General features: G+C 37.8%; 1 protein-coding gene across 1 annotated transcript in view; it reads right to left on the minus strand.

Annotated features, from left to right (window-relative positions):
- The window catches only part of LOC128867529 (homeobox protein 5-like), a 76,167-nt gene extending 49,409 nt beyond the window's left edge, over positions 1–26,758 (minus strand). The window contains exon 1 of the mRNA XM_054108809.1: positions 25,004–26,758. Coding sequence (XP_053964784.1) covers positions 25,004–26,148 — 1,145 coding nt within the window. The 5' untranslated portion in view covers positions 26,149–26,758. The remainder of the gene's footprint in view (positions 1–25,003) is intronic.
- Between the last annotated feature and the right edge of the window lie 429 nt (positions 26,759–27,187).

Here is a 27,187-nt window from a genome sequence, read left to right on the forward strand (position 1 = left end):
TTTTATTTTTTGACTTAGTCTGCACTTAGGCTCATACTCTTCGCCCAACGCTGCTTCAGTTTGCTGATCCCTTTCGAATAATATAATTTGTTTAAATCTGAAAAATAGTCGTTCGTTTCTACAATCACCTCCTCGCTTGAATAAACTCTTTTTTCACGCCACCCATTTCTTCAAATTGAGAAACCAAAGAATCTGAGCGAGCCAAGTTTGGATAATAAGGGTGATTTGAACCGAGTTGGAACCCTATGATGGAACCTGAGATGAAATTAAATAAGATTGTCCAACGAAAGCGCGTGTCGTCTTCGATTCATTGTGCCTTCATGTTCCTTCATGGATCTTACCCAAATTATGTGACCAATTTTTGATCTCACTACGGACAACTGGGCTCCATTGGGCATCTTGACAATAAGTCAATATAATGATCATAATATAATATTTTGACCAGTTTTAATAACTTTTTTAATTTTTATAAGTTTTTTTAATATGTTTCTTGTAAAAGTTCAAACAACTTTCATCAAAATTTCAAGCTTTTCAACTATAATTTTTACGCAAATATGATTTCTATAGCTCAAAGAGAAATTCCTGTGAGGCGCGTTTTGGAGGGACTTAGTTAAATTTCCTGCTAAAAAAAGTGTAACCCTCTAACTGGTCATTTGTGGGATTTTCATGAAGCTTCTTTTGAAAAGGATCAAAAATATCCATTCAGTTAGAAGTTAGGTTGCTGAATATTCACTAAATTCTCTTATAGATCTATGAAGACAAGAATTCTTAAAATTCTGAATTATAAAGTGGAAATCACTTTATAAATAATATTTCACGTGAATGATTTATGTTAACGAAGGTAACATTTTAACCACAACACACTTTAAATAAAATTGTGATCAGGTTGTGAAGTATTCCTTTCAAGATTTGACTGCCACGTTTTGGAATGGTTTTAAAATGCCTGTTCCACTGTATAGTCCCCGCTAGTAGCTATTCTTCTAATAAGCCGCATATTCACTTTTGAGAGCCTCCGTAAGTTTTATGCTCTTTTTTTATTGAGTTCAAAGAGAGTGCGATACTCTACAGGTGTCTCCTTTTTTTCTGAAAAACAAAATCGGATTTGGCTAAGTGAAAAATGCTGTGTATCTACGTAATATACGAGTACGTACGGCAACGCTTCGCTAGAGTAGTATTTTGTGCTGATTTTTCACTCATTGGTTGTATGTTTTTGAATGCAAGTCGAAAAGTTATGGGAATCCCACTTTCAGGGTTATTTTCAGCCTTTAATGAATAAATTACAAAACAATTTGAGGGGTCGTTTTTCAAATATGACAAAAAAATAAAAAATGTATTTCATATTTTAAGGAGAAAAATAAGTATATTTTACTCAGGACTCTGAAAGTCCTGAGGACTCCACGCCCTTCGATTTCCAAACTGTTAGCTGTATTTACCGGCCATTGGACGATTGGCACACACGCAGAAAAGCTATGTTTACCATTTAATCCCCATTGCAGATGCTGAGCACATTCTCGGTAAATGTCCGGGTTGGGCGGTAGAGGATTAAAGTCACTGGGTGCTCCTTTCTTCGAAACAGTGTGGGATAGTGTGCCAGCCTAAGTCCCATCAATCTTCTCCATTAAATTAACAGCTCTGTCTGGCTGTAGATACATATTTGCCTGGTGGAGGTGTCATAATGGTATCAAAACGGTGCTACTTGAGGAGTGCCAGAGCGGTACTTCAACCGTTTCATCTACCTACCTACCTATTTTATCTTTCAAACTTAAAAATGAAAATTAAAATATGTTACAAAGAACCAAATATATGCACATATTTCACTTTAAAAAATTTTCAATATTGACTAAGCCAATTATTCATTTTTGTTTTTTCGGCTTACTCTCATCTCTTTCAAGGCTAAAGATAAGCTAATTTTCAGAAAAACTCACTATAACCATAATGTCCAAAATAACCGTAGTAGGATTACTTCACATGGAACCGTTCAAATCAAAATGTGCTCGCTTCTAGTACGACCAACCTATAAACCTCACCTCCTTTTAATAACTTTTGGAATTCCAATAAAATACCATATTTTTGTCCCTTTATAGCCGAAAATGTTTGTTCAAATGTTTGTTGGGTATACATTTTTTCAATATGCCTGCATTACATTCTTCTCTATTTGTGCTTCTCATTCAGAGTTTGCTTTTAATTTTTTTGTTTTGTGGTATTCCTTTGCGTTTACGGACACAAAACTCATATCTCTCACACTTTACGGGAATTTTGTGCACCGTTGCGCGTTCATTAGAAAATTGTCAAATAAATAAATTCACAAAATGTACATAAGTGCCATTGTTGCGTGCCTAAGGCAACCTAACAACAATAACAAAAATAATATTACCAACCATGAAAGTATGAGGAAGTGTAGGTACTTGTATGTGTAGCAAGAAGGCAACAGTATACTATATTTAGTGAAAATTTGGTTGTTGTTTTAGATTCTTCCGAGTATCAAATTAATTTGACGCGTCCAATGCATTTCAAGTACTTTGTTCTTCTTCTATTTAGAATAGTCTGTGTGCGTGCGAGCTTAGCTGCCTTTAAATATGCAGCGCTTTTAGGGCCCAGTCGAGCGAGCAGCTGCTGCTGCTGCTGTGGTTGTGAAGATTGTGGAGACTTTGTTTTTACGGGGGGGACTGAATGCAAGTAAAACTTAATAATGGTATTTGTGCAGCGCTAATGACTGAAGCAAACACAGGCTGACTAGCCTGTCAGAGTCAGAGACGGTCAGTTGAAATGGAGCTGCTGCTGATGCTGCTCTGATGAGCACTTGGTTTGCTTGTTTTTCTTTTGTGTTTTTTGGTAGTATATCGATGTGTATGCGGCTATTTGTTTGCCGAAGCAATTAGTGGCAATGATATTTATACTTAGCTTCGGCCAATTGTCTGCCACATTTTCAATTCTTGTTTGTATGTTTGTACTTTTTATTTGATGAATTTGTAACTGTGGTAATGTAATTAACAGCTTTTGCTTGGAAGAAGACGAAGAGCTATGTACATTGTGCGTTCGAAACAAATGGAGTAAGCAGTGTATGTGTGCTATGAATCTTTGGCATAAATATTTGTCTTAGCCACACAAAATCACACACACACACACACACATGCACATGTTTAAATGTGCACTTGCATATGGAAGTGTTACTTGGAACGCTTGTGTCAATGCTGCACTCCATGTTATCTTTGATGGTGCTCTTGTTCTTGTTCTTCTTGCTGCATATGTTGCTATAGCTGTTCGATTGCCTACAAGTATGCTTGTAAATCAAGCGCTTGTTTGCTTAACAAAGACAAGCCGCCTGAGTGCTGGCAAGACAATGTCACCTATTTGCCTTGTACTCGTATGCACTTGTAGCTGCAGTGCTGATACACCGATACACAAACATACATGCATGGATATGTAAGCATGTTTGTGTGCAGCAGGTATCTACATACATACATAGTTATCTGCTAGTAACAGTGGTAAGTTTGCTATAGCTGTAGCACAGTTGTAGACCATTTATTGAGTTGCTGGAGGCTTGACAGAATTTTCGCTTGTTCTTTATGCAGGTTCTTGAGTTGACACTTCATACACTTATGTTTAAAGAAAGGCGTATATATGTGCATACATATGTATTTAAATGCTCGTATGTATGCGTATACGGCAATGCATAAGCCCTAATGCAAAATTTAAAGCAACCATGTAAACAGCTTAAGCGGCTTTCAGCTGTCAATTAGCATATAAATCTGAATCATCTGCCTCTTAGTTAGTGAATGCTCTTAAGTGCATAAGTGACAAAGGCTGCACTCAAATTTGCTACCATTGTATGAGCGTACACTCACATACATACATACATACATATAGATACATATAATATACACAGAAGTATGTGAATTTCTATTTGTTTGATTATTTTAGTTTTCCGGGTCACTCAAGCTGTTGCCATATTTTACGGTACATAGAAGTTTACATACACACATACATAGATAAGCACGTACTTGTGTATGTAATAGAGTTATACATATGAAAATACCGCATTCAAATGATCTGTTTGCCGCCTTGCTTCTATTATCTCCAACACGCATATATGTACACTATCGTTTAATTTTCCAATGTCCAGTGGAAGCAAACAAGCAAATACAAATTTCCCTTCTCTACAAATACAATAATTTTGCGTTAATCAAGATTGTATGGCGCTTAGGTGTATTTGTGGGTTATAAGCTGCTGTTGCTCTTGTTTGTAGTTATTGTTGCAGCACTACTGCCTGCATGCTCAAGTAGAAACACACATACACACACATGTGCAAGAATTTGTTTAAATGACCGCCACACTCTAATGCAAGTGTCCATCAAATTGATTTGCCGTTGCTGGTCGTGCATTGTCGTGTTTTTTGTTGCTGCTTGTTATCAATGTTAAAGTGATTTTACACACTTCAGCTGACAAAAGCAATTTAAATTTCATTTGTATATTTGAATTTGTCTACACTCAAGTGAGCAGAACCGTAAAGTGAATATGAATATGTATGTGTGTATGTATGTTCATGTGTGTATGGACATATGTATGTTTTTCTGTACCTAGCAGGGAAAATCCATCCTAGTATACAAACTTTCTAGTTCAAATACTGATATGTAATAGAAGGAATCATGCGAGCTCGTCATTAACTACATATGTAGAATAATACCGGTGGTCTGGTGGGCGTCTCTCTATTCTCGGATTTTTTCAACCAAATAGCACAGTTCATATGAATATTATACAGCAAGCTAAACGAAAACATGATCAGAAAATTCAGGACAATATGGGAGAGCTAGTCCACGCTTGCAGGAGTGCTAAGATCATGGGTAAACATGACGATCACAATCGTACTCGATTTATGCTATCATTAACACGAAGAGATTGTAAAACTATGATAGGCGTGCTGATGGAACATAGCCCAGAGCAGGATATGCTTATAAGATAGGAATCTCGGAAAGCTCGTAATGCAGGAAATGTAGCGAGCAGGGCTCAACGGAAACTGTAGAGCATCTCCTTTACGGATATCCCGCGTTATTCAAAACACGCTTAAAATATCTTGGAGCACCAAAGTTGTGGAAGATATCTCAGCAATATGTGGGAAATGCTTCTTTAAATTTACAATGGAAACAAGCACTACGCAGGTGGACTATTTCAAAACACATAACAAATGAATTCCATCTGGTATCGCTATGGACCGAACCGGTGTATGCGTGATTGCAAACCAACCAGTTTAACCGAACTTAACCTTTTTTGGTGTTGAAATTTAAGACTCGTCTATGGACGCACTAGAACACCGCAATGACTTGAGGATTATGTATCACGTGGCGCAAAATTAATTATCCAAGTTAGTTTTAAATAAGCTTTTTAATAAATAAAAAAAAAAAAAAAAAAATGGTTTTGAGTGATGGAAATCTTTATTTTGACCTTGACGCGCTCCATTGCTTGTTTGTTTGTATAAGTTTATTGCTGCTGTTTAGTATGCTTGACGTACGATCTGCAAATAAAATTTTCTGTGAGCGTGATTAATTTTGCGCCACCTTATTTAAGTACATTCTTATGAATGAAAACTTCTACATCCAAGTTCGTTAAGGAAAAGCAACATACCTATAATTAATATTTGCAGGATTTTTATTTTTCCTTTATATGTAGCCTCGCTCTCATTAAAAATCCAGTAAGATTAGAAGAACGAATTTATAATATTGCTACACTAGCTCAGGTTAAGCTTCGAAACGTCAAACAAAATAATTATTATGAAGGGTCCCTCAAAAGTGAGTCTAATCTGTCAGTAGTGAATAATTCCTGGCGGTAGCTTGTCTTTATGTCACTTTTGACATTTGCCAATTGGACAGATGACTAATTTTACACTTTAGAACAACGCATTCATTATTGAAGCTTATTATGAAAATGGTCGATCTTTAAGAACGACATATCGCAAAAATCGTGATTTGTTTTTGTACAAATAATCATCCGGATGAGTCGACAATTCAAAGGTTGGTAAAAAAGTTTCAAGAAATTGGTTCTGGTTCTGTCGATGATAAAAATAGGCTGCTGTGGCGCAAGGCGTTGCTGAACAACTTTCAGAATCGATAACTCAATATCTCAACAATTAGACTTTAAATAATCAACTCTTTGGCAGAATTTACTGGTAGACTTGCTAGGTGAACATTTATATGATGTAATTTTTCACGTATAATGGATAAGAGTCGTATTTTTAATATAAATAGTGAAACCTGAAAGAATCTACGTTTTTATATGTTTTATTTTAAAACGACATCTAGATTCGTATCTTGAAAGGCCCTTTACTTCGGTAGTGTTGGCGCGAGCAGAGCAAAAAATAATTACAGAAAAATTTGTTCGGCAGGAATCTACGGAAGGGCTAATCGACCATTGCTTTTCCCTGAGTTCTACAGAAGTTTAATTAATAATAAAAAGGTGGTGGCGGAAAACCATACTACTATAAGATGGATCGGGATCAGCAAAATGAAGCGGTTGATTGAGGGAAAGAGTGAAACTACATAATACCCGCTCAATTCTATCAGAGCGAGGGATATAAGATGGATTACAGATAATAGAAGCATCTTTCATTTCGGATGGAACTAGAGATTTAAAGAGCGATTTTCTAATATAAGGCTGCTTAAAATCTCTCGCATGGTGCCTTAAAAATACGAGATTGGAATAAGCCGTGGGAATAGCACAACTTACATGGTTAACAAAAGTAAAAAAAAAGTAACTCTAGATCCAGGAATTCTTCAAAAAATAGAAGTTGAAAGTTTAGGATGAAATAATTCGTTGTGTTACGATTTTGAACTTTCGTCAGGGTCATATGAAAACATTTATTATCGATTACAATTTTTTTGGGCTAGTATGAACTGGTCTTATGCCGCTGTACGGTGGAACAATTCCTATCTCGTAGGATATCTTCTTCTTCTTAATTGGCGCGATAACCGCTTACGCGATTTTGGCCGAGCTTAACAAAGCGCGCCAGTCGTTTCTTTCTCGTGCTAACCGGCGCCAATTGGACACACCAAGTGAAGCCAAGTCCTTCTCCACCTGATCTTTCCAACGCAGAGGAGGTCTTCCTCTTCCTCTGCTACCACCAGCTGGTACCGCATCGAATACTTTCAAAGCCGGAGCGTTTGTATCCATTCGGACGACATGACCCAGCCAACGAAGCCGCTGGATCTTTATTCGCTGCGCTATGTCTATGTCGTCGTAAAGCTCATACAGCTCATCGTTCCATCGTCTGCGATATTCGCCGTTCCCAACGTGCAAAGGTCCAAAAATCTTACGCAGAATCTTTCTCTCGAACACTCCAAGCGTCGCTTCATCGGATGTTGTCATCGTCCAAGCTTCTGCGCCATACGTCAGGACGGGCATGATGAGAGTCTTGTAGAGTGTTAGTTTTGTTCGTCGAGAGAGGACTTTACTGCTCAGTTGCTTACTTAGCCCAAAGTAGCACTTGTTGGCAAGAGAGATTCTACGTTGGATTTCAAGGCTGACATTGTTATCGGAGTTAATGCTGGTTCCTAAATAGACGAAGTCTTTTACAACCTTGAAATTATAACTGTCTACAGTGACGTGGGTGCCGATACGCGAGTGCGCCGACTGTTTGTTTGAAGACAGGAGGTACTTCGTTTTGTCCTCGTTCACCACCAAACCCATTCGCTTTGCCTCTTTATCCAGTTTTAGAAGGCAGAACTAACAGCGCGGTTGTTAAGGCCGATGATATCGATATCATCGGCATACGAAAACAATTGTACGCTCTTATAAAATATTGTGCCTGAGCGATTAAGTTCTGCGGCTCGTACGATGCTCTCCAACATCAGGTTAAAGAAGTCACACGACAGGATATCGCCATGTTAAAAATACTACTTGCTAGTGTGGAAAAAAGATAGAGCATGAACTGGTTGAAAAGTGAACTAGTGGCATTCTAGTGCACAACTGCATAGTATTTGTTCCCGCAGGGTATGCACTCGTATACGTGCATGCAAGTGTTTCAATGTATTTGCGTGCATATACTTGTATACGTAAATATTATATATCTTCTATGTATATGTAGATATGCCGGTGACATAATGTGACATATTGCAATGTTCTGCGTGCACTCCTACAATCATGAACACATAAATACATACATCCATAGATAATTTGGTTTATATTTATGGACGCAATACATATGCTTTGCTTTTGGTTTATTGCATATCAATTTTATTAAATTCTAATTTGCAAATACTAAAAATCGTATTAATATATGGCGTATTTTTAATTAATATAAATTTTTACTAATATGTGCGTTTGAGCTGAGTTCATACACATACAGGCTTACATACATATACATTCTTTTATCAAAAGAATTTTTGGCAAAATAATCATTAATTAGCATGCTGATTAACGAATATGGAATTTGCAAAATATATAAAATATTACACTAAATCAAAAAAAAAATTATATATAAAAATTATTAATAAAAATATATAAAGAAATAAAAATACGCACAAAATAATACGAGAAATTTTTGAATAGTATTATTAATAATTAAACTGATATTAACCAGTTTAAAAAAATGGCACGCGCCCGGGAATATGCAACATAAACGCCATGCAATCATTTACAGTTCACTAGTATATGAAAAAGTTGTATACTTCCAGGTGGTGAATTTTTTTCCACCGCTAACAAGTCCTACTTTGAACTAAGCAAGCAATGGACGACTAGGATCTTCTCTCGATGAATAAAAAGCACACGCCAAAGTACTTCAGTATACGCATGCAGATTCCTGTACTATGACGACAAGAAGAATCTGTAGATTGTGCAAGGGTTTTCATTAGCATCTTTTAATAGCGCAGAGATGGAATCAGCGTTTGGAAATGTTTCACAGCACGAAAGAATCTTTGCGAATTTCAACTGTCTCTTTGCTTTCGCTTAGACTTTTGAACTGAATATTTGAAACTGCGTTGTGACTGAATTGTTTGAAATTTTGCATTTGAGGAAACAGATCTACAAAATGAAACTTACATGTGCTGCGGGTTAGCTGTACAAATGTGAATTACTTTCGCAGCACAGCAATAGCAGATTTTTTAGTGCTGTTGCTATTACGCTGGCAGTTTTTCAAACACTGGATTGATTAGCTAATGCGCTGAGCTGTATGAGTTTTCCGTTATATATTATATAATTTAACATAATGTAGGAGATAAAATTTCAGCGACTCTGTGGATAAGATAATAGGAATATGAATAAGTTCGTGCGGTTTTTTTTCGAAATTTGAAACTTTATTGACGTAAAATGGTTACAAATTTAATATTCAAAATATTGTCCATCGCTTACTACTACTTTTTCCCATCTTTCTGGCAATTCACGGATTCCCTTTGTGAAAAATTCGGTCGGTTTTGCCGCAATCCACGAATCGATCCATTTTTTGACTTCATCGTAATTACGGAAGTGCTGGTCAGCCAGGCCATGTTGCATCGATCGGAAGAGATAGTAATCGGATGGCGCAAGGTCTGGACTATACGGCGGGTGGGGTAGGACATCCCATTTGAACGTTTCTAAGTATGTTTTGACCACTTGTGCAACATGTGGCCGAGCATTGTCATGTTGCAAAATAACTTTGTCGTGTCTATCGGCGTATTGCGGCCGTTTTTCTCGCAGTGCTCGGCTCAAACGCATCAATTGTCGTCGGTAGACATCCCCCGTAATCGTTTCATTCGGTTTCAGTAGCTCATAATACACAACACCCAGCTGGTCCCACCAGATACACAGCATAACCTTCAGGCCATGAATATTCTGCGCCGACGTCGATGTTGAAGCATGGCCAGGGTATCCATACGTTGCCCGACGTTTTGGATTGTCGTAATGGACCCACTTTTCATCGCCAGTCACAATTCGATGCAAAAAACCCTTTCTTTTGTGCCGTTGAAGCAGTTGTTCGCATGCCATAAAACGGCGTTCAACGTCTCTTGGCTTCAATTCATACGGCACCCAATGGCCTACCTTTCGGATCATTCCCATGGCTTTTAAACGTTTGGAAATGGTTGATTGATCAACTCCCAAAGTTTTTGCAACCTCTTCTTGCGTTTGAGCCGGATCTTGATCGAGCAATTCCTCCAATTCGGTATCCATGAACTTTGGCGGCGCACCCTCGCGTTCTTCGTCTTCCAAGCCAAAATCACCACTTTTAAAGCGTGCAAACCACTTCTGGCACGTTCGCTCAGATAGAGCATGCTCACCATAAACTTCCACCAAGATACGATGACTTTCGGCTGCTTTTTTCTTCATATTAAAATAATGAAGAAGAATTCCCCGCAAAAACACATTATTTGGCACGAAATTCGACATTTTCAAGTGTGGTAAAAATATTGTTGTTTACGCTTCAAATAAAAAACTTATACTGACGTTTGTGCCTTACGACAGTAGCTCTCCAATGAATGTTTGGAAATGTGGATCGATGGAATAATAATCAAGTTACACCATCTGTTGTAAAACCGCACGAACTTATTCATAGTCCTATTATAAATGTACGAATGTACATACATATCCAAATGCGTCAGTCCTGGAAGTATATGATGCAGATTGGTAGTGGAAAAAGAGTAGGTAGACACAACCGCTGTGTTGAAAAGTACCAGTCGAGAAAGAATTAGATTTACTTTAGGTGACTTTTATAGCTCGAGTAAAAAACGACCTGTGCGCTTTGCTGAATTAGGCGCAAACAGCGTGGACCATTACTCTACCAATAAAGAATAATAATGATAACAATAATAAGAAACGGAAGAATAAGAAAAGGAAGAAGTGGAAGAAAAAATATAAGCTTTTTCCATTTGAACTTCAGTTATAGATTTCTGTTATATACAATATATGTACAATTGGCGCTTACACCCTTTATTGGGTGTCCCAGCTCTTCGTTCCATTTGTGGTGTTCGTTTTGATGTCTTCCCCAATTGAATGAAGGGTTCTACAATTTTGAACCGACTTCGAATAGCAGATGATTTTTTATGGCAAAAATACACTCGGAGGTTTGTCATTGTCTATGAAGGGACGACCGCGGTTAGAAAAAACTGATTCTGATTTGGTGTTTCATGCCCGGAGATTCTAACTTGGGCAATTGCGAATGTTAGGCACGCAGCAACTCAGAAGACATGTCTTTACTTTCGACATTATTAGGCGGTTTGCGCTAAGAGGTTTTGAGTCGTAACACCTAAGATTACTCGAGATCGTAAAAGTTTTCATGATACTACATAAGTACTACATGTATTGGTTTGAGAAGGTAATAAGTGCTTGAAGTTAGGCCTTATGCCCTTCATTGTACATTTCGACCACTTATACAATTTTAAGCTTTCAGTGCAAACAAAAAACTGATTTGAGTTGGGAGACAAGTGAACTCGATCACCCGAAAACGTATACCTTAAACTACTAAAGATAGTATCTTAGGGGTTAGGAAAAACTATATGAATATAATTTTTTTAAGAATTTTGTGTTTTAAATTATCAGCCGATTTTGCGAGACTGGCCTTTCATTACTAAGATTCGCCTACGTACATACATAGCAGGTGGATTTTAGTCGGCTGGGGGACTTGGAGCATCAGCATGAAGCGACTATGGTCGTAACTGTATTGATTTCGCACTTTTTTATCCCTATTCTCATTTATTTTTACCTTCTTTATCGTCAATGTTATTACAATACCCGAATTTAGTAATCTAGTCCAAGTGCGCCTTTTTATTTTTATGCAGGAATGCATTTGTTAACTGTTTTTTTATTTTATTTTTGTTGTCATTATGTTTGGTTCAAACTTCAATAGTAATTGTTTTTGTGTAGTCGAGTACTTTACCTAATTTCAATGATTGTCTAACTACACCAAAAAGATATTTTATCGTGCGTGCGAGCAAATGCGTGCGTATATGTTTTCAGTTATGTAAATTTATTTTTCTGCGTAATTAAATTCACAGTACAAATGCAAATTTGTGTGGTTATCAGAGAATTTGTAAACCAGTTTACTGTTTCGGTTGTACCTACTTATGTTGTATGTAATACGTCTATGTTTGTATGTATGTGTTTAGTGAAAACCGTATCCAAAATGTGAAAATTGTGAAAATTCTAATCAAGCAGAAACTAATTTAATTACAATACTATATGCTTTGTTACTTTTCAACATTTTTGTGTGTGTGAATCTGAATATTTCACACACAAACTAATTTTATTAAATATTTAGTCAATGAAATCAAGAATGTTTGAGCTTTTTTTTAAACTGGCAAAAAAAAATCATAGGCTAGGCGCGACCAGTTTGGAGTGATTGTCGTCTTCAAGTGTAGTAACAAAAGGTAATGAATATGCCGCAAAAAGTGTCTAAGGTCGCTTTTGTGAGTTTACTGATCATCAGTTGTCTTAATCAGCTTCACAATACCAGCTTGATCAAAAAGTTCCCAGAATATATTCAAAGAATTCAAAACACAAGTTTATTGAAAGTACTCCCCATTAGCTGCAACGAGCTTAAGACATCGTTTGATCCAGCTCTTGAAACAATTCTGAAACTCCGTTTTCGGTACGGACATCAAAGCCGTTTTCGTTTTTTTCTTTACTTCCTTTCGGCTCTTAAAATGCGTTCCCCGCAGTGGTTTTTTGACTCGACCAAACAGAAAAAAATCGCAGGGAGCTGGAACAGGTGAATTCGATAGCTGTTGGGTGGTATCCGTTTCGTTCGTGGTCAAAATTGCACGGTTAATGATGACACTGTGCGACGATGCGTTATTATGGTGCAAAGCCCACGAGTTTTTTTCCCACAGGCTCTTTCTTTTTCGGCAAATTGCTTCACATAAACGTCGCATAGCACCCAAGTAATATTAACTGTGACTTAAATTCGTGGTCTATAATACGGTTGTAATCCATAAAAACCCTGATCACCGCTTTCTTTTTTGACTCAAAACGTCGTAATTTTTTTGGTCTTGGTTCGTTCGAAGTTCTCCACTTCCTTGCCTGATGTTTGGATGCATGTTGAACTCATAAATTCACGTATTCACATCTCGCCTCTAGTGATGATGCATTTGATGAGTGTTGTGTCAGATTCTGCTTAGGAAATCGTGTTTTTGGCGATAAAAACGTGGTCACCTTTTTGCAGTTTACATGAAATTAAGGTCCTTTGGGACCAACTTTGCAGCAACACGGCGCAAATTATTAATTTAAAAGTCCTGAACGGACCTATAACCAATGCTCAAATCCTCTACCAGTTCTCTTATGTTTAATTTGCGGTTATTGATCAACGTTTCTTTTACTTTATTGATGTTTTAATTAGTTTTCGTGGTTGACGCTAGTCTTGATGGACTCACGATTTCTTCATTTTGAAGTGATAAAAATTCAAATGCATTTTTAAAACTGTAAAAAATCGAAAACACTTCAGTGATAGATTTATTCAAGACGGTGTAACCTTTACAAATATCAAGCAATGGCGAGCGTCACCTGGCGATTGCTCCAGGAACTTTTTGATCAAGTTCGTATCTTTGATGTCTCTAAGTGTTACCTGAAAACTTTGATTGACTGTAGAAAAGGGCTGAAATGTGCTCGACTATAACTTTATTCTACAAATGTAGTCTACTCATGCATGTTGTAGTCGCAGCATTACTTATATATGGTAGTCTTTCTGTGCGAAAAAAAAATCTCTCGTGGTATGTATGTAAAGCTAGTTATCTCTAAATCTATCAAAATTTTTTTACTGCATACATTGCTGTCAATCAAGCTTTTTTTATTTTACATAAAAAACATTTTTGGCTGCCTTATTTAAGTTAGCATAGACATTTTTTATTGCTCAAAGTAAAAATATAATCAAATTAAAAAGAAATAAATTTTTTGAAACTAATTTGATTTATTCCATGCAAATGTTTTTGCATACAAAAAATTATTTTATTTAATATACTTTAAAATATATACAGTTTTTTTGTTATTTGAGGCTTTTTCTATATTTCTTTTTGAGTTTCACACTTTTAATGAGTTAATATGGTTTTGGTTTTTTCACTTTTAACAAATTCTCATGCTTGATTTGATATTCGATTTATTTTGTATTTTTTTCTCATTAGAAACAGTTTAGCGTGAAATTGGCAACAAATTGCAAATTACATTTTAATTGCATTGAGAATTTCCCTGTTAGAGTTTTAATTTATTTCAATTGTTTTTGGTGGCTTTAGATAATTCAACTATTCTATATAACTATGCTGTTCTTTTTAATAATTTTCGAACGGTTAAAAAAAACAAAAAAATTCTGTACTAAAAAAATAAACGTTTTTTTCTTCAATTTTACGAAATTTAGTCCACATACATATGTATGTATGTAGGTCTACTGCGGCGTTAAATTTTTTAACACTAGCGGTTTTTTGATTTTAATTTCTACTTATTTACGCAAATTAAATTCCTTTTGTTATTCTCTGATTGACAAGCAATGTGAAGTGGGCAATGCATAATTTATGTACTCCTGGGTGAATGAGCGCAATTGTGGTTTAGGCGGTCTGTGGTTTTAAGATGTCAATTCTGATTATGTACTTTGTTGCAAAACAAAAAAAAAAAAACACTATTGTTAATGTTGAAATGTAAAAAATATATGCGAATACTTTTTTTGTTCATATGAAATTTAATTTACAAATGAGATCAGAGAAATTTTAATGAACAAATTCGATGCACTTATAAAAAGTGAAAAAGGCAAAAAAAATGATCAGTTGGGCTTCTACCAGGATTCATATAGTTTTAAATAATTAATTAGTAAAATTAAGAGAGCTTTTACTTGTACCTTTTTTGTACATATATGTAACTAAATTTGCGACGATTTTATAAATATCAAAATAAAAATCAGTGTACTCCTTGGTCACTTTTCTTTAAAGTCTATTCTTTCAATATCACAAACCGAGGCCATTTCTCTCTTTTTCAGTTCTCATCTGTGCGCTCACAAACAGAAAGAATTGGCTTCTAAGTACTTTTTCTAGGTACTACCAGGCTTGATACCTTATTACCTCCATATCATTTGGGCAGTCAGGTCAGTAATAATAAGTGGGCATGTGTATGTACTAGTAAAGCAAGATGTATGAGAAAAATAGTTTCAATTCCATCAGTATGTTTGCTGTGCGAATGGGCTATCGGCAAATCCCACCAAGACTGGTATTGTCCTCTTCACCAGAAGGAGGAAGCTTGATGGACTCGTCCTGCCAAAGCTAAAAGAAGTCACAATCCAGCTATCCAAGGAAATTAAATATCTTGAAGTAATCCTCGATAGTAAGATCCTTTGGAAATCACACGTTGAAACAAAGACATCCAAAGCACTGACAGCTTTCTGGCAGGGCAAAGGTGTCTTTGGGAAAATGTGGGGTCTTTCTCCTAACAAGGTCATATGGATCTACACGACTATGGTAAGATCTGTTATCACCTATGCATCAGTGGTCTGGATGCGTCGACTCTCTCTCGTTGGAGTCAGGAGGACCTTATCGAGACTACAACGCACTGTGGCCATCTGTTGCACCGGAGCTTTTCCGACTACTTCAGGCCCGGTATTATATGCTCAAATTTGTTTACCACCCCTTGATGCTTTTTATCCAAGATTGGGCATCTCAGACAGTGTACTCTGCCCAGCTTGTAAAGGATGTGGAGGATGAGACGGCGGACCCCTTCCTGCGCGTCTGCCTCGCCTTCGCTTGAATCAGGGATGAGGTCTTTGGCACTGATGTGTTAAGAAGCGACCGTCTTGGCTCCTTGGCACCACAACATCTATTCAGGTTTCTTCGCATGTTGGGTAGATTTAAAGCAAATTAAAAGGGAATGGAAGTGTAGTACAATGGACTTAATTAATGTCTGAGTGCTGCACTTGCTAGTTGTCCCGACAAAAACAAAAAAAAAAAAAACCTGTGTGCAGCTGATCGGAGCAGGGATTTTAAAAGTACGCCAAGGTTAACGCCACTTACTGCAGTTATTAAATTTCAATGTCGAGGTCTTCAGTCCGCACCAAAGGATAGCACATCAAAATTTTCACTAATTTTTATCATTTTTTTGGCTTTTTGAATGTTCGTTATTTTTTGTGCATAAAAACATGGTTTATTGTCTAACAAAAATCATATAAAAACCATTTGTAAAGTTTATACAAAAATTAGAAAAATTCTCCAAAGCTTTTCATCACAACTCAACGCTAATTAATTCGAGTTTTTGAAAAAGTTTTGGTATGCAGTTTCGTAGCGTATTAAACTTTATTATAATAAAGTGCAAGTTTCAAATAGCTCAATATTTACATTTATGCATTTTTATAACTTATAGTATTTTTTATAATTTTTTCCCCTGACACTGTTACGCATTTTCTCTATATAACGAATGCAGGACAGGAGGAAGAGCTCGGCCAAACACCCAAAAAGTTTGTAAGCGCCAATCATACATTCAGAAACTATTATTTTTCTCTTTGCTCTTTCTCAGATAAGACATGAAGGACTGCAGCTTAACTCAAGAAATGAAGATATATGCAGTTATTGTCGCATCATACCGATTTTAAAATCTCTAATTTTCTTGAGTACGTCGATGATTCGTTCATAAGTTTAACTGTGAATTGCAAGCATCAGGCGGCAATGCAGAATCTGTTGCAACACGCAAAAACACGAGGAACGTTCTGATACTGTCCGATCTGTAGAATTTATGCAACAAGTAATAAATAAAATTAATAAGGGCCCTTTGCTAAGGAGTTTAATGTTTCTGAAAGTCTTATCCGTCGAGTTGTTCATGAAGATCTCCGGCTTGAATCCTACGTTATGCGCAGAAGACAGTTTATGTCGAAGCAACCACGAGAACAGCGAGTTATCCGATCAAAACGCTTTCTAAAAAAAATTAAATACTCTAAGCGCCTGAGATTTATGGGGTTTTGTCTGACGAAAAAAAAAATGTTCACCAAGAACAAAAAAACAATCGCCGAAATAACAGATGATGGCTATGTTCCAAGTTTCCAACCCATGTTATGGTTTTAGGTGTTGTGAGCAATAAATTATGTGTTATGCCACAACACTTCTTTATTTAAGAATTTCCGATGAATTCTGCTGCATATATCGAGGTTCTAGAGACATTAGTGAAACTCTGGATTGACAGTGTACGCGGTGACAGGTCATGGCTCTTTCAGTAAGCCTATAGATCTTTTTTCACACACAGCAATGCGACACAAGACGGGATGGCTGAGAATTTCCATGACCACATAGCACCGACCGATGGCCGTCTAACTCGGCCAGACCTTAACCCCATAGATTACTGCGTATGGCGCGTAGTTGAGCGTGAAAACAATAAGCTTCCTCATAACACTGTTTCTTCTCTGAAGGCTGCAATTAATGCCGTTATGGTCAAAATGAATAAGGAGCATTTACTTTGGACCAGCAATCGTTTTCGGACCCTGATCGAGGAGGTTTTTGTAGCTAATGAAAATTTTATTGGATTATTTTATAAAAAAATACCAAGTTAATGTTTTCTAAACAATTCGTGAAGTTTCGTAAACTTCTGTATACCTATATAAGTAGATATACGAATATTTATGTATTTATATATGCCTAAGCCGTTCAGTCCCTGTAGGCTGCTGTCCAAATTTTTGTGGGAAGAATATTTGTATACACAGAGATTTCAAGCATAGATTTGTTTTGTTTTTAAATATTATTTTAAGGACTTGCAGATTCAGATTTAATACAAATTAGCTGTGTGGGAAAAGAGCTATCCAATTTCATGGCAAATTACCACCCACACATTGGCACTGACACGTAATTGGGTCAATTACAACACTTAGTTGGCAGCACAACGACACTAAGTACCATACAATTATCAACGTACATATCATTAAAGTAATTAATCGTGTTTTTTGTTATTATTGTGTACGCTCTAATTCACAATTCGCATTGCAGAGGCTACTGGGGACTGCGGACTGCTGACTGCTGACTGCTGACTGCTGACTGCAGCAGCTGCAGCTGCCACTGCTGACTTCATCTTTTTGCCCTAACTATTACGACTGGCGGTGTGAAGTAGATTTATGTGCCACCCATTGTGGGATGCACACATACATACATACATATATGCAGGCCAAAATATTTGTATGTACGTGCGTATATTCAAAAGAGTACCGAGTTGCTGCAACATTGTCTATGTCAAATATTAAAAGGGAGCTACTTCAAAACTTTTTGGCGGCTGCGACACGCAAATGTGTGATAGCTGACGGCAGGAAGAGATAAAAATTAAGTAGAGGAAATAAAAGCAAGCGAAAAAAATAAGTATGCAGATATGTATGAGAAATGAGGAAAAAAGTGTCTTCGTTTGCGCACAGTAGCAAGTAAATAGAATAGAAATAACATCTAAGTAGCTGGGAAAGAATAACAAAATACAAAAGGAAAAAACTACACAATAGTTAGCGCTAGTGTACCACAAAAATATTATATAGCAACATTTGTGGAATTTCTATTGGCTTCGCCTGCCAGGCGCTGTTACCCACACACACACACGCACACTTGCATAAATAATTTTGTAGTCTATGAATCTGCCGTCGTCGCCTTATAATGCGACATCAATGTGCGTATATGCATGTAAGCATACTTATACGTAATAGCACAGAGGTTTATGTCTGTCTGTCCGTTTGCCTATGCGCCTGCCACTGCTGACAATGACATGGCAAGCGCAAAGTTTCTCAGCGTAAAAGTAAAATAAAAAAATGAGAAAAAACTATAAAATAATAGTAACAATACAAAATATAAAAGGGAACAAATAATAATGAAATGAAATTGTCGACACTGAAGCGCTATAAATGCGCCGTTTCCAGTGGGCGCGCGCGCGCTCCCGCTCGCGTATACTCCAGCTTACGAGTAATATGCCACAAAAGCGTATTAAGAGGCAGCCAGCACTATTGAGAAGTGGCCTCAAGTGCGTGGCAGCACAGATTGCGGCGGCCCGCGGAGACAATGAGTGCGGTAAGCGGCAGTCAACAACAATTATACAATACGGAGAATGCGTGCACACATACATGTGTACATATGCATGCACGTTTGTATGCAAAGTAACCTCCTTGCACGCCCCTGTGGTGCTTTTGGCTGCCTCACTTGTTTGTGGCACAGTGCTACTGTTTGTTTGCTGCGTGCGGCACATTGCTGCGACGGCATGACACAATATGTTGCATGCGTTAGCCTGACAAGATTTTTGGGCAAGCGCACAAGCTGCATATACATACATACATATGTATGTAGGTACAAATGTGGAGCAGAAGAGCGAAAATGACAAAATACAATACAAAACATGGCACAGCAGCGCGCAGCAGCGCGCAGCAAAGGAAGACTACCAGGCGGGGGGAGGGGTAAATATGAAACAACCTTAAAAGTTTGCCTCATCTGTTACTGTTGCCTGAAGCTTTGCCACAACGCGCTTTACGCTACTTTTTTCACTAGCACGTTCGCCCCATTCCTTCGCTGCCCCCAAGTGTTGTACACGCATACATATACACATGCATATACACATATAAAGCAACGTATGTACATACTTAGGAAACTTAAACTGTTTTTTCGTTTGGTTTTTTTTTTTGTTTTTTGTATTTGTCTGTCTCGTGCGTCTGTCTGCACGTCCAACCGCAAATACACACACACCTATCCGCTGGCATGCAGCCATCCATCCATCCATCCATCCATCCATTCATCTACACATACAGCCAAAAAGTCAAGCAGCCATTCAGATATTCATCCGCTTGTCCGTTCTTTCGCCTGCCCATCCGTGCGTCTCTTCGCCTGTCCATACATCCCGCATCGTGATGGAGCATGCCAATTACAATTTTAAATGCGCCTGTCAAACTGAAACTTTTTCGAGAGATGCTTGATTTCATTTCCCGCTCCAAACAATATTTCTGATTTTTTCCGTTTGCGTTTTTTCTTTCATTATATTTTTCATATGCATAAGCGTGCATGTGTATGGGTGGGTGCGTGTGTGTTTGTGTATGCTCAGTTGTGCTGGCTGGTGTCCGTTTGTTTTGCTGGTTCGCCTTTTGTTTCATTTGTTACACGTATTTCGTCTGCTGATTCTGGGGTGGTTTTCGACATTTTGGATGACTGACTTTGATTTAGGAGCCACTTTAACTTCGAATCGTTGCGGAGCGAGTGGACTTTTGGCGTAGCAAGTAGCAAGAAACAATACGCGTATAAACAGAATCAAAAAAATAGTACACATGAAAATGGCAAGTAGTTGTAATGAATGGGAATGTATTGAAAAAGTTGTGTCAGAAATAAACAAAAAAGAAACAAAAAAAAACCAAAGAACTGCGGAGGAGCATATTACTACATGCAATAAAAAACCGCATGTTACAAGGACATCGTCCTTTGTGTTAGCGCCAAAATAGCTCTGCAGCAACAATGATCACACTTAGCGTACATTGGCAGTGGCTATGTCACGATTGTGACAGGAATAAAAATGATGGAAATTTGTTGATGCTCGTCGTGTTTGTAAATATCAATACACTCAAAGCGATAAATTTTCATTTGACTGCAAGACAAATAGGAAATACATGCATATGTATGTTCGTATGCATTCCGTTTGATTACTCAAATTATGTTGACGAACGTTTATACTGATTTGTGAGCTTCGTGCGTGATGGCCTGATCTTACATAATAAAGGAACAATAAAATGTATGTAGGGCGGAGGAGTAGAAGCAGCAGAAGGAGGGACGAATCGCATATTTTCATTTAAACACATATACACATATACAATTAACGCACAATTCCTTTGCTATGCCTGAGCGTCTCCTCTAATTTGTGGAATGCAGCTTAATGTTGTTCCAAAAATAGAGGACCACAGTTTTATGCCAACTTCGCATGCCAAATGGCTTTTATATAGTATAAGAAACCTTTCTCATGGCAGAAATGCGCACGGTGGACTGCAATTGCCTTTCGAGGGACTATTAGGAAGAAAAACTGTTGTATAATTTCATACTTCACGTTCATCGTGGGCTTCAAGGCTCAATCAACCGAATAGTCACGTATAGCCACGCTCGGCTGTAACAGCCGCTTATCAAAAATAGGAAATGTCAGTAACGAGTTTTAAAACATAAAAATCTGCCTATAAAGAAACAGTTTCATATCAACAAATGATGAAATTTGGAAAGAGCAGGAAGGTGGGGTGGCAAGTGCGTTAACACCACATCCGTCTGCACCTCAAAATGTTGCTCTGAAATTTGGAGCGATTTCATATGAAGTCATTCAGTATTTTCTGTTTTGTTTATTGTTTATTTTTCTGAAAATTGGTTTAATGATGGGCTTGATAAAAAATTGAAAACAAAATTAATCATTTTGAGATTTACTCAATTTTGCTAATTTAGGTATAGAAGTTTTAAAGTAAACTATTTTCGATTCTTTTAAACATGTAGACATTTATTTTTTTAATTTTTTAGATAAAATATACTTAAAAAAATTGTTTTTCAAGCTTTTTGGGGAAAAAATGGTTGTTTGTCATTATTAGAGAAAATCCCATCCTACGATTTAAAAAACTTGTTTTTAACAGCTCAGACTATGATCAGTTATCGCTGCAAGTTTGAGGTGTATTCAATGTTGAAAGAGTTGGTATAGAGTTTTTTAAAGTGAAATATTTTCGGTTCTTTTTAATATTAAAAAAAAAAAAATTTAATTTTTAAGACAAAATGTACTTCAAAAAATGTTGTTGTTCAAAATGTTTCAGGAAAAATATTTTTTTGCTATTTTTGGAAAAAATCCCATGCTCATATTTTTTTATTATTTTTTCTATACGAGTAATAGCTGAGACTGAGTTCAGTAGACCATGCAAGGTAGAGATATATTGAGATATATTCAATGCCGCAAATTTTGCTATAGATATTTTTAAAGTGAAAAAAAGTGCAGATACACAGTTTTTTTAGCACTTTTCTTGTTTTTTCTTATTGCTTTGAAAAATGGTTTTTGAAATTAAATTAAACTTTTTTGTTATTTTTTTCTTTTTTGATCGTCAACAATATCTAAACTATTTGGATCACTTGACATGGCATCACTCATTGATATCTGAAAGGTATGCCAACATGTTTAGCAGTTCGACTCAGAGTGTTGGAATTATTGCGAGCGAAGTCTTTCGGGCATGCGTCAATCAAGAATAGTATACAATTAACAAATCAGGCTATTGACTAGATATATAAGTACCTACATTTCAGCTGCCGTAAGCTTCAACATATACTTTCAAGCACGTTTTCCATTTAGAAGAGAATGATGGAAAGGCGAAGTAGTCGATAAAGAAGTCATATCTCCTTACACTGACAGGTCTAAGATGGTCTGCCAGGTATTGGTCACAGGTATAATCCGAGAAACCTGGTGTCGCTCAATCACTATGGTCGGGAAACTACTTGACCATCTTCTAAAAGAAAATACTAAGTATATACGAGACCTGCAGAGCCGTAAGAAATATAGTAACTAACACAACTAGAACAGCAACAGCCCACCCACCAAGCGGGTTCAAATTGAAATTAAACTTAGAGTCTGCTAAACTGCACTGTAAATTGCAATATCTGTTGCCTGTTTCAGTTCCTAGACACAGAAACATCAGCAGAAGTCAAAGAGCTGACGAATTGTCCTAGGCAAGTACCTTTCTTGTGGAATCCGCACCGATGGCATTGTCATGTGCTCTCTGACAAATCCAAGGCGAAATCTAAGAAAATTTTCATGAACTCGCTAGAAAAAAAAATTATCAAATGTTCAAATGTGCAGAATACCACAAAAGGGCTTCTTGTGCTTAGAATTAGTGGTACTAATCACTCGCGATAGTCTGATAGGAAAGCATACAGCAGAAATCGGGCAACACTACAGCATAACCTGTCGCCGCTGCTCTCTGAATGATAGCGAGGAAACCGTAAATCATTTAATAAGCGATTGCCCAGTCCAGAGGTATTGAACCCTAGGGTAATACATAATGTACCAACTAATGGACTTATTACACGGCACAATAACGAAGAATACTAGAATAATCAAAGGGTCGAAATGGTGTGACCAAATAAGCTACGGTATCTTACTCGAACCTTGAGGCGACGTAATTTCTCCAGATGAGAATATTTCGATTAGAGAATGTGTTGGTTCGATTGTGAAGGAGTGAGCGATGAGTTAACGAGATATGCTTGCTGAAGGGGGGTGTGGCTCTTCTACTATCGGTGAAGCTGATTAAAAGGTTGTGAGTCAAGCAGACTAGCAGGCAGAACTCAGGAATAAGCGCTTATGGCTTATTAGGATAGGTTAAGATAATGCCACGTAAACCTGGGAATTGTGCATAAGCAGATTAACGAAAAGATATCGCCCAGTTGCTCTACCACCTATTAACCAAAAGTGAATTGAGTCTAGCTGCTCGAGGACTCTTAGTAGTAAGATGACGCACTAGTTGCTGTATAATGAGTTTGGTTAAAGAGCCGAGTAGCCTGCATCTTCGATATTTCATTTCATAAGCCGATACAGAATTACAGCCGTGTACTAGACGAGCGAAATAATGAGAAAATTGTGCTTATTATGATACTTCAACAAGGGGAGGAGAGAAAAGAAAAATAAAACTATTTCGTTCGATCAACTAGTTTGTCTCTACATACATTGGTTCAGTGATCGGTTCAAATTCCTAATAGTAGGCTTTGTCTGCAAAGAGGATACACTTCCCTTTACATGACTTTTTGCGTAGCTGCAGCGATAGAGTACTGAAGAGTTTAAAAGAGAGACTTTATCACTGTTGCTGGCGATTTTATCTAAAGTGGAAAGGGATGAACACTTTCTCTGTCACTATTCCGCTCTTGCTAGAGTGTTACATCGCTCTCTAAAGTCTTACTTGTTTGCATATCTGGCAGACTTCGAATCTGCAATATTTCATGGTTTATCAGATAGACGAATAGGTGTTAGTACATTGGAAATTATAGGAACAAATTTGAGTTCAAACAAGTGGTATCACAATGGGTCTCAAGACCTACCTACATTCTCATGCAGAGTGGCAATTCTCTAAAATAACCTAACTTTTATCATTGTGTAACTCTAACAAGGTAAGCTCAAAAAATATTTACTTTTGAAAACATTGACCTAGACGCGGACCAGATTCATGGAAATCTTCATAAAATCACCTAATTTAGCCTAGCAACAGCAGTGGACTTGAGAAGAATATGCTGAGATGATCACCCCTTAAGGTCTACCAAGTAGTCAGCAAGGACTCTAAATGATGCTTAGTGCCGCTTTGAAGCTTTGAGACTTTACATGTACCGGTATGTTCAGTACCCACAGTGTGCTGAATGACCTTTAAACTCATCTTGCCTTTTCTGACAGAAATCTCTTTTTGCCCAGCTCCGCTTTAAGATCTTTTAAATGAAATATAATATTAACTGATCAAACTTACACATCGCTTAGAAGTGTTCCCTCTGAGGTTACCTCTTACAATTTTGTTAATCAAGCGCATCTCAAAAGCAGTAACTTAGCAGGATTTTACTAACTTGCACTCCATCCTTCCACTTTTTAAGTCGCGATGGGATTTGATGTATTTGACCGTTCTTTGTCTTTACCGTGTGCAATTTAATGTTGTCCTCGAACTGGGACTAAATAGAGCATATAGTAATAATAATAATTTGCGCTTACACCCTTAATAAGGAGTTTGGCCGAGCTCCTCCTTTGATTTGTGGGTTGCGTGCCGAGTTTTTGGTATTTCATTTCCATAATGGGTTTTGAAAGTGGTCCCTATCTAACGTTAATCACACACTAATCCCTTCGTCTGCGGTGTGTAGAGAGAAAAACGACTAACTATTACACATGCGTACAAGTGTGTCCTTCAACCTCCTTTAATTTTGCAGCAAGCGCACTCGGCAATCAACTTCCAAAAGTTAAATATTGGCGAACTTCCTCTGTGTCGCCATACTTTTTTATCAAAGATCCATTGTAATTAAGCATTGGCTGCTTACACACGATTACTTACACATACATATATAGCTTACATACCTATTTATAATATACGAGGATTAAAATATACACAGTTTCTTTCACCCACCTGTGGTGCAAATGTCTGCCGAGGTGCGCGTAAGGGGCCGTCGCCGTAGTTATCAGCTGATATGGCTGCTGTTGCAGATAGGCCGCTGCCGTTGCAGCATCCACAATCGGTGCATTCAAGAATGGCGAACCGGCTGCCGCAATCTGTCCCATTGCATTGGCTGCCGCCGTTACATTGCCGTGATCCAGAAATATGGCTGTATATTGAGGTGGATAGGCAGCAGCTGCTACTGCGGCTGTGTTAGCTGCCTGTGCAGTATTGGCGGACACCACATTGGCATTCCACTTCGCCTTGCTGCTCGATTTGTGCGACTTGCGCGTACGCGAACGTTTGTTAGCACGCGACGACGACTCACGCGAACAGGTGCTCGTATTCAGTAGATCGGCCAGTTCGGCTACGTTTGCTGTTGTGGCAGTTGCGTTGATGGTGGCGGCGGCGGTGATATTTGCTATGCTTGTTGCCGGTAATTGTGGCAATTGCATGTGGGCGCGTGCGGTGGCCAATTGGTATTGTTGCGCCATTGAAGTGCCCATGCAACCACCTACGCTGCCTCTGCCACTAGCGATGCTCAGACTACCGATTGAGGGCGGAAATTGGAGTTCACTATAAATACTCGACTCTAGTATGTTGCTATCGGAGGTGCTGCGATTTAACATGAACTGCTCGAATTCATCGTGAGGCCCCGTATCGGACGATGCAACCGTACCCATATCTTCAATGCCATTCATTGTTGCCAAGTTGTTGTCTGTGGAGGAGAGCAGTGCAGTGCTTTCAATGGCAGAATCATCGCAATTGCTGGTTGAATCGGCCACGTGGACCTCAATTTGTTGGTACTGCTGGTGGTGGTGGAGATTCTGGTGGCTGTTGTAGCTGCCGTTGATTACAATCTCCGGTATGCTGGCAAACTGCGGCTCTTGGTAATAGCTACAATTCCTATGACTACTGATGCTGTTGTTGTTACTGTTACTGCTGTTGCTGTTGTAGCTTGTGTTGTGCTCATAGACGGCACCCATGATTGTGCCGTTCTCGAAGAAAACCGAGGCGTTTGAAATGTTGTTGCTGTTGCTATTGCTATTAGCATTAGCGTTGGCGTTGGCAGTGGAAGTGATTTGATTTATGGGGGTGGCATTGCTGCTGGCATCCATGATGATAATAATATCAGATTTTGCTATTGCTTTTGTTGTTTTTTATTTTATTGCAGCGGAGATTAGTTGCAATTTCTGGGTTTTTGTGTTTAATGATTGCTTCAAATGCGGAAATGTACACAAACTTACATACATTTGAAGTAGGGAATTTTTTTTGATGTAATGATTCTACTCGGACTGCATTTTGTATTTAAATATTTATTATTAGTTTAACTAAAATTAAAGTTTGGCACATTTTTTTTAATTGCTTGTAAATTTTGTTTTTGCATTATTTTTTTAATACAATAAATTTCACTTTCAACACAATACGAGCGAGTATCCTTGACAACCGCAACTATGATTTGCCGCATACAAACATCATCTGTGAGTCACATACACCTATACAAATCCATCTGTATGTGCATATCCTTTTCTGACTGGAGTCTAGTATCTATGCATCAGTGTTATTTCGTAGTGCTTCACTTTCAATATTCCACTTTTCCCCCTTTAATAACGTTAAGTGCCCCGTGTTTACATTACGAGTACTTTATCCGCATACACACACATTCACTTACATACACTTACGCACGTACACACTTTTTGGGGAATGGACCGGTCTATACCGTTTGGAGTGCCGCCAAAAACTGATTTGAAAAATTCAAATTTTTGTTTACGTCGTCGCACGTTTAGCTATAACCATAATGCAGCTCTTCACCACACTCTCGTGCTCTCATGAGAGTATGTGTGTGTTTGTGAAATAACAAATGTGTATCTGTTTGTTTGCTGTTTGGTCGCTAACTTGCGTGCTTGCCATCCATGCTTGTGTGTGTTTGTGAGAGCGCTTTAGGTATGAAAACCAGCAACCACCAAAATTTACCGTCCCTATAGCATTCTGCTAGGCCATCAACAAATGCATTCTTCTGCCGCTGCCCTGCTGCAGCAATCAATATCATCTTCGCCTACATTCCAATAAAACAACCTACAAAAATATATCTGTGATAGCGTTCAGAGTAGAGTTGCCAAATTGGTTGCTGAAGTTAAATTTAATTCAGTGTGTCAA

Source organism: Anastrepha ludens, chromosome 6, assembly GCF_028408465.1.
Source record: "Anastrepha ludens isolate Willacy chromosome 6, idAnaLude1.1, whole genome shotgun sequence".
NCBI lineage: Eukaryota > Metazoa > Arthropoda > Insecta > Diptera > Tephritidae > Anastrepha > Anastrepha ludens.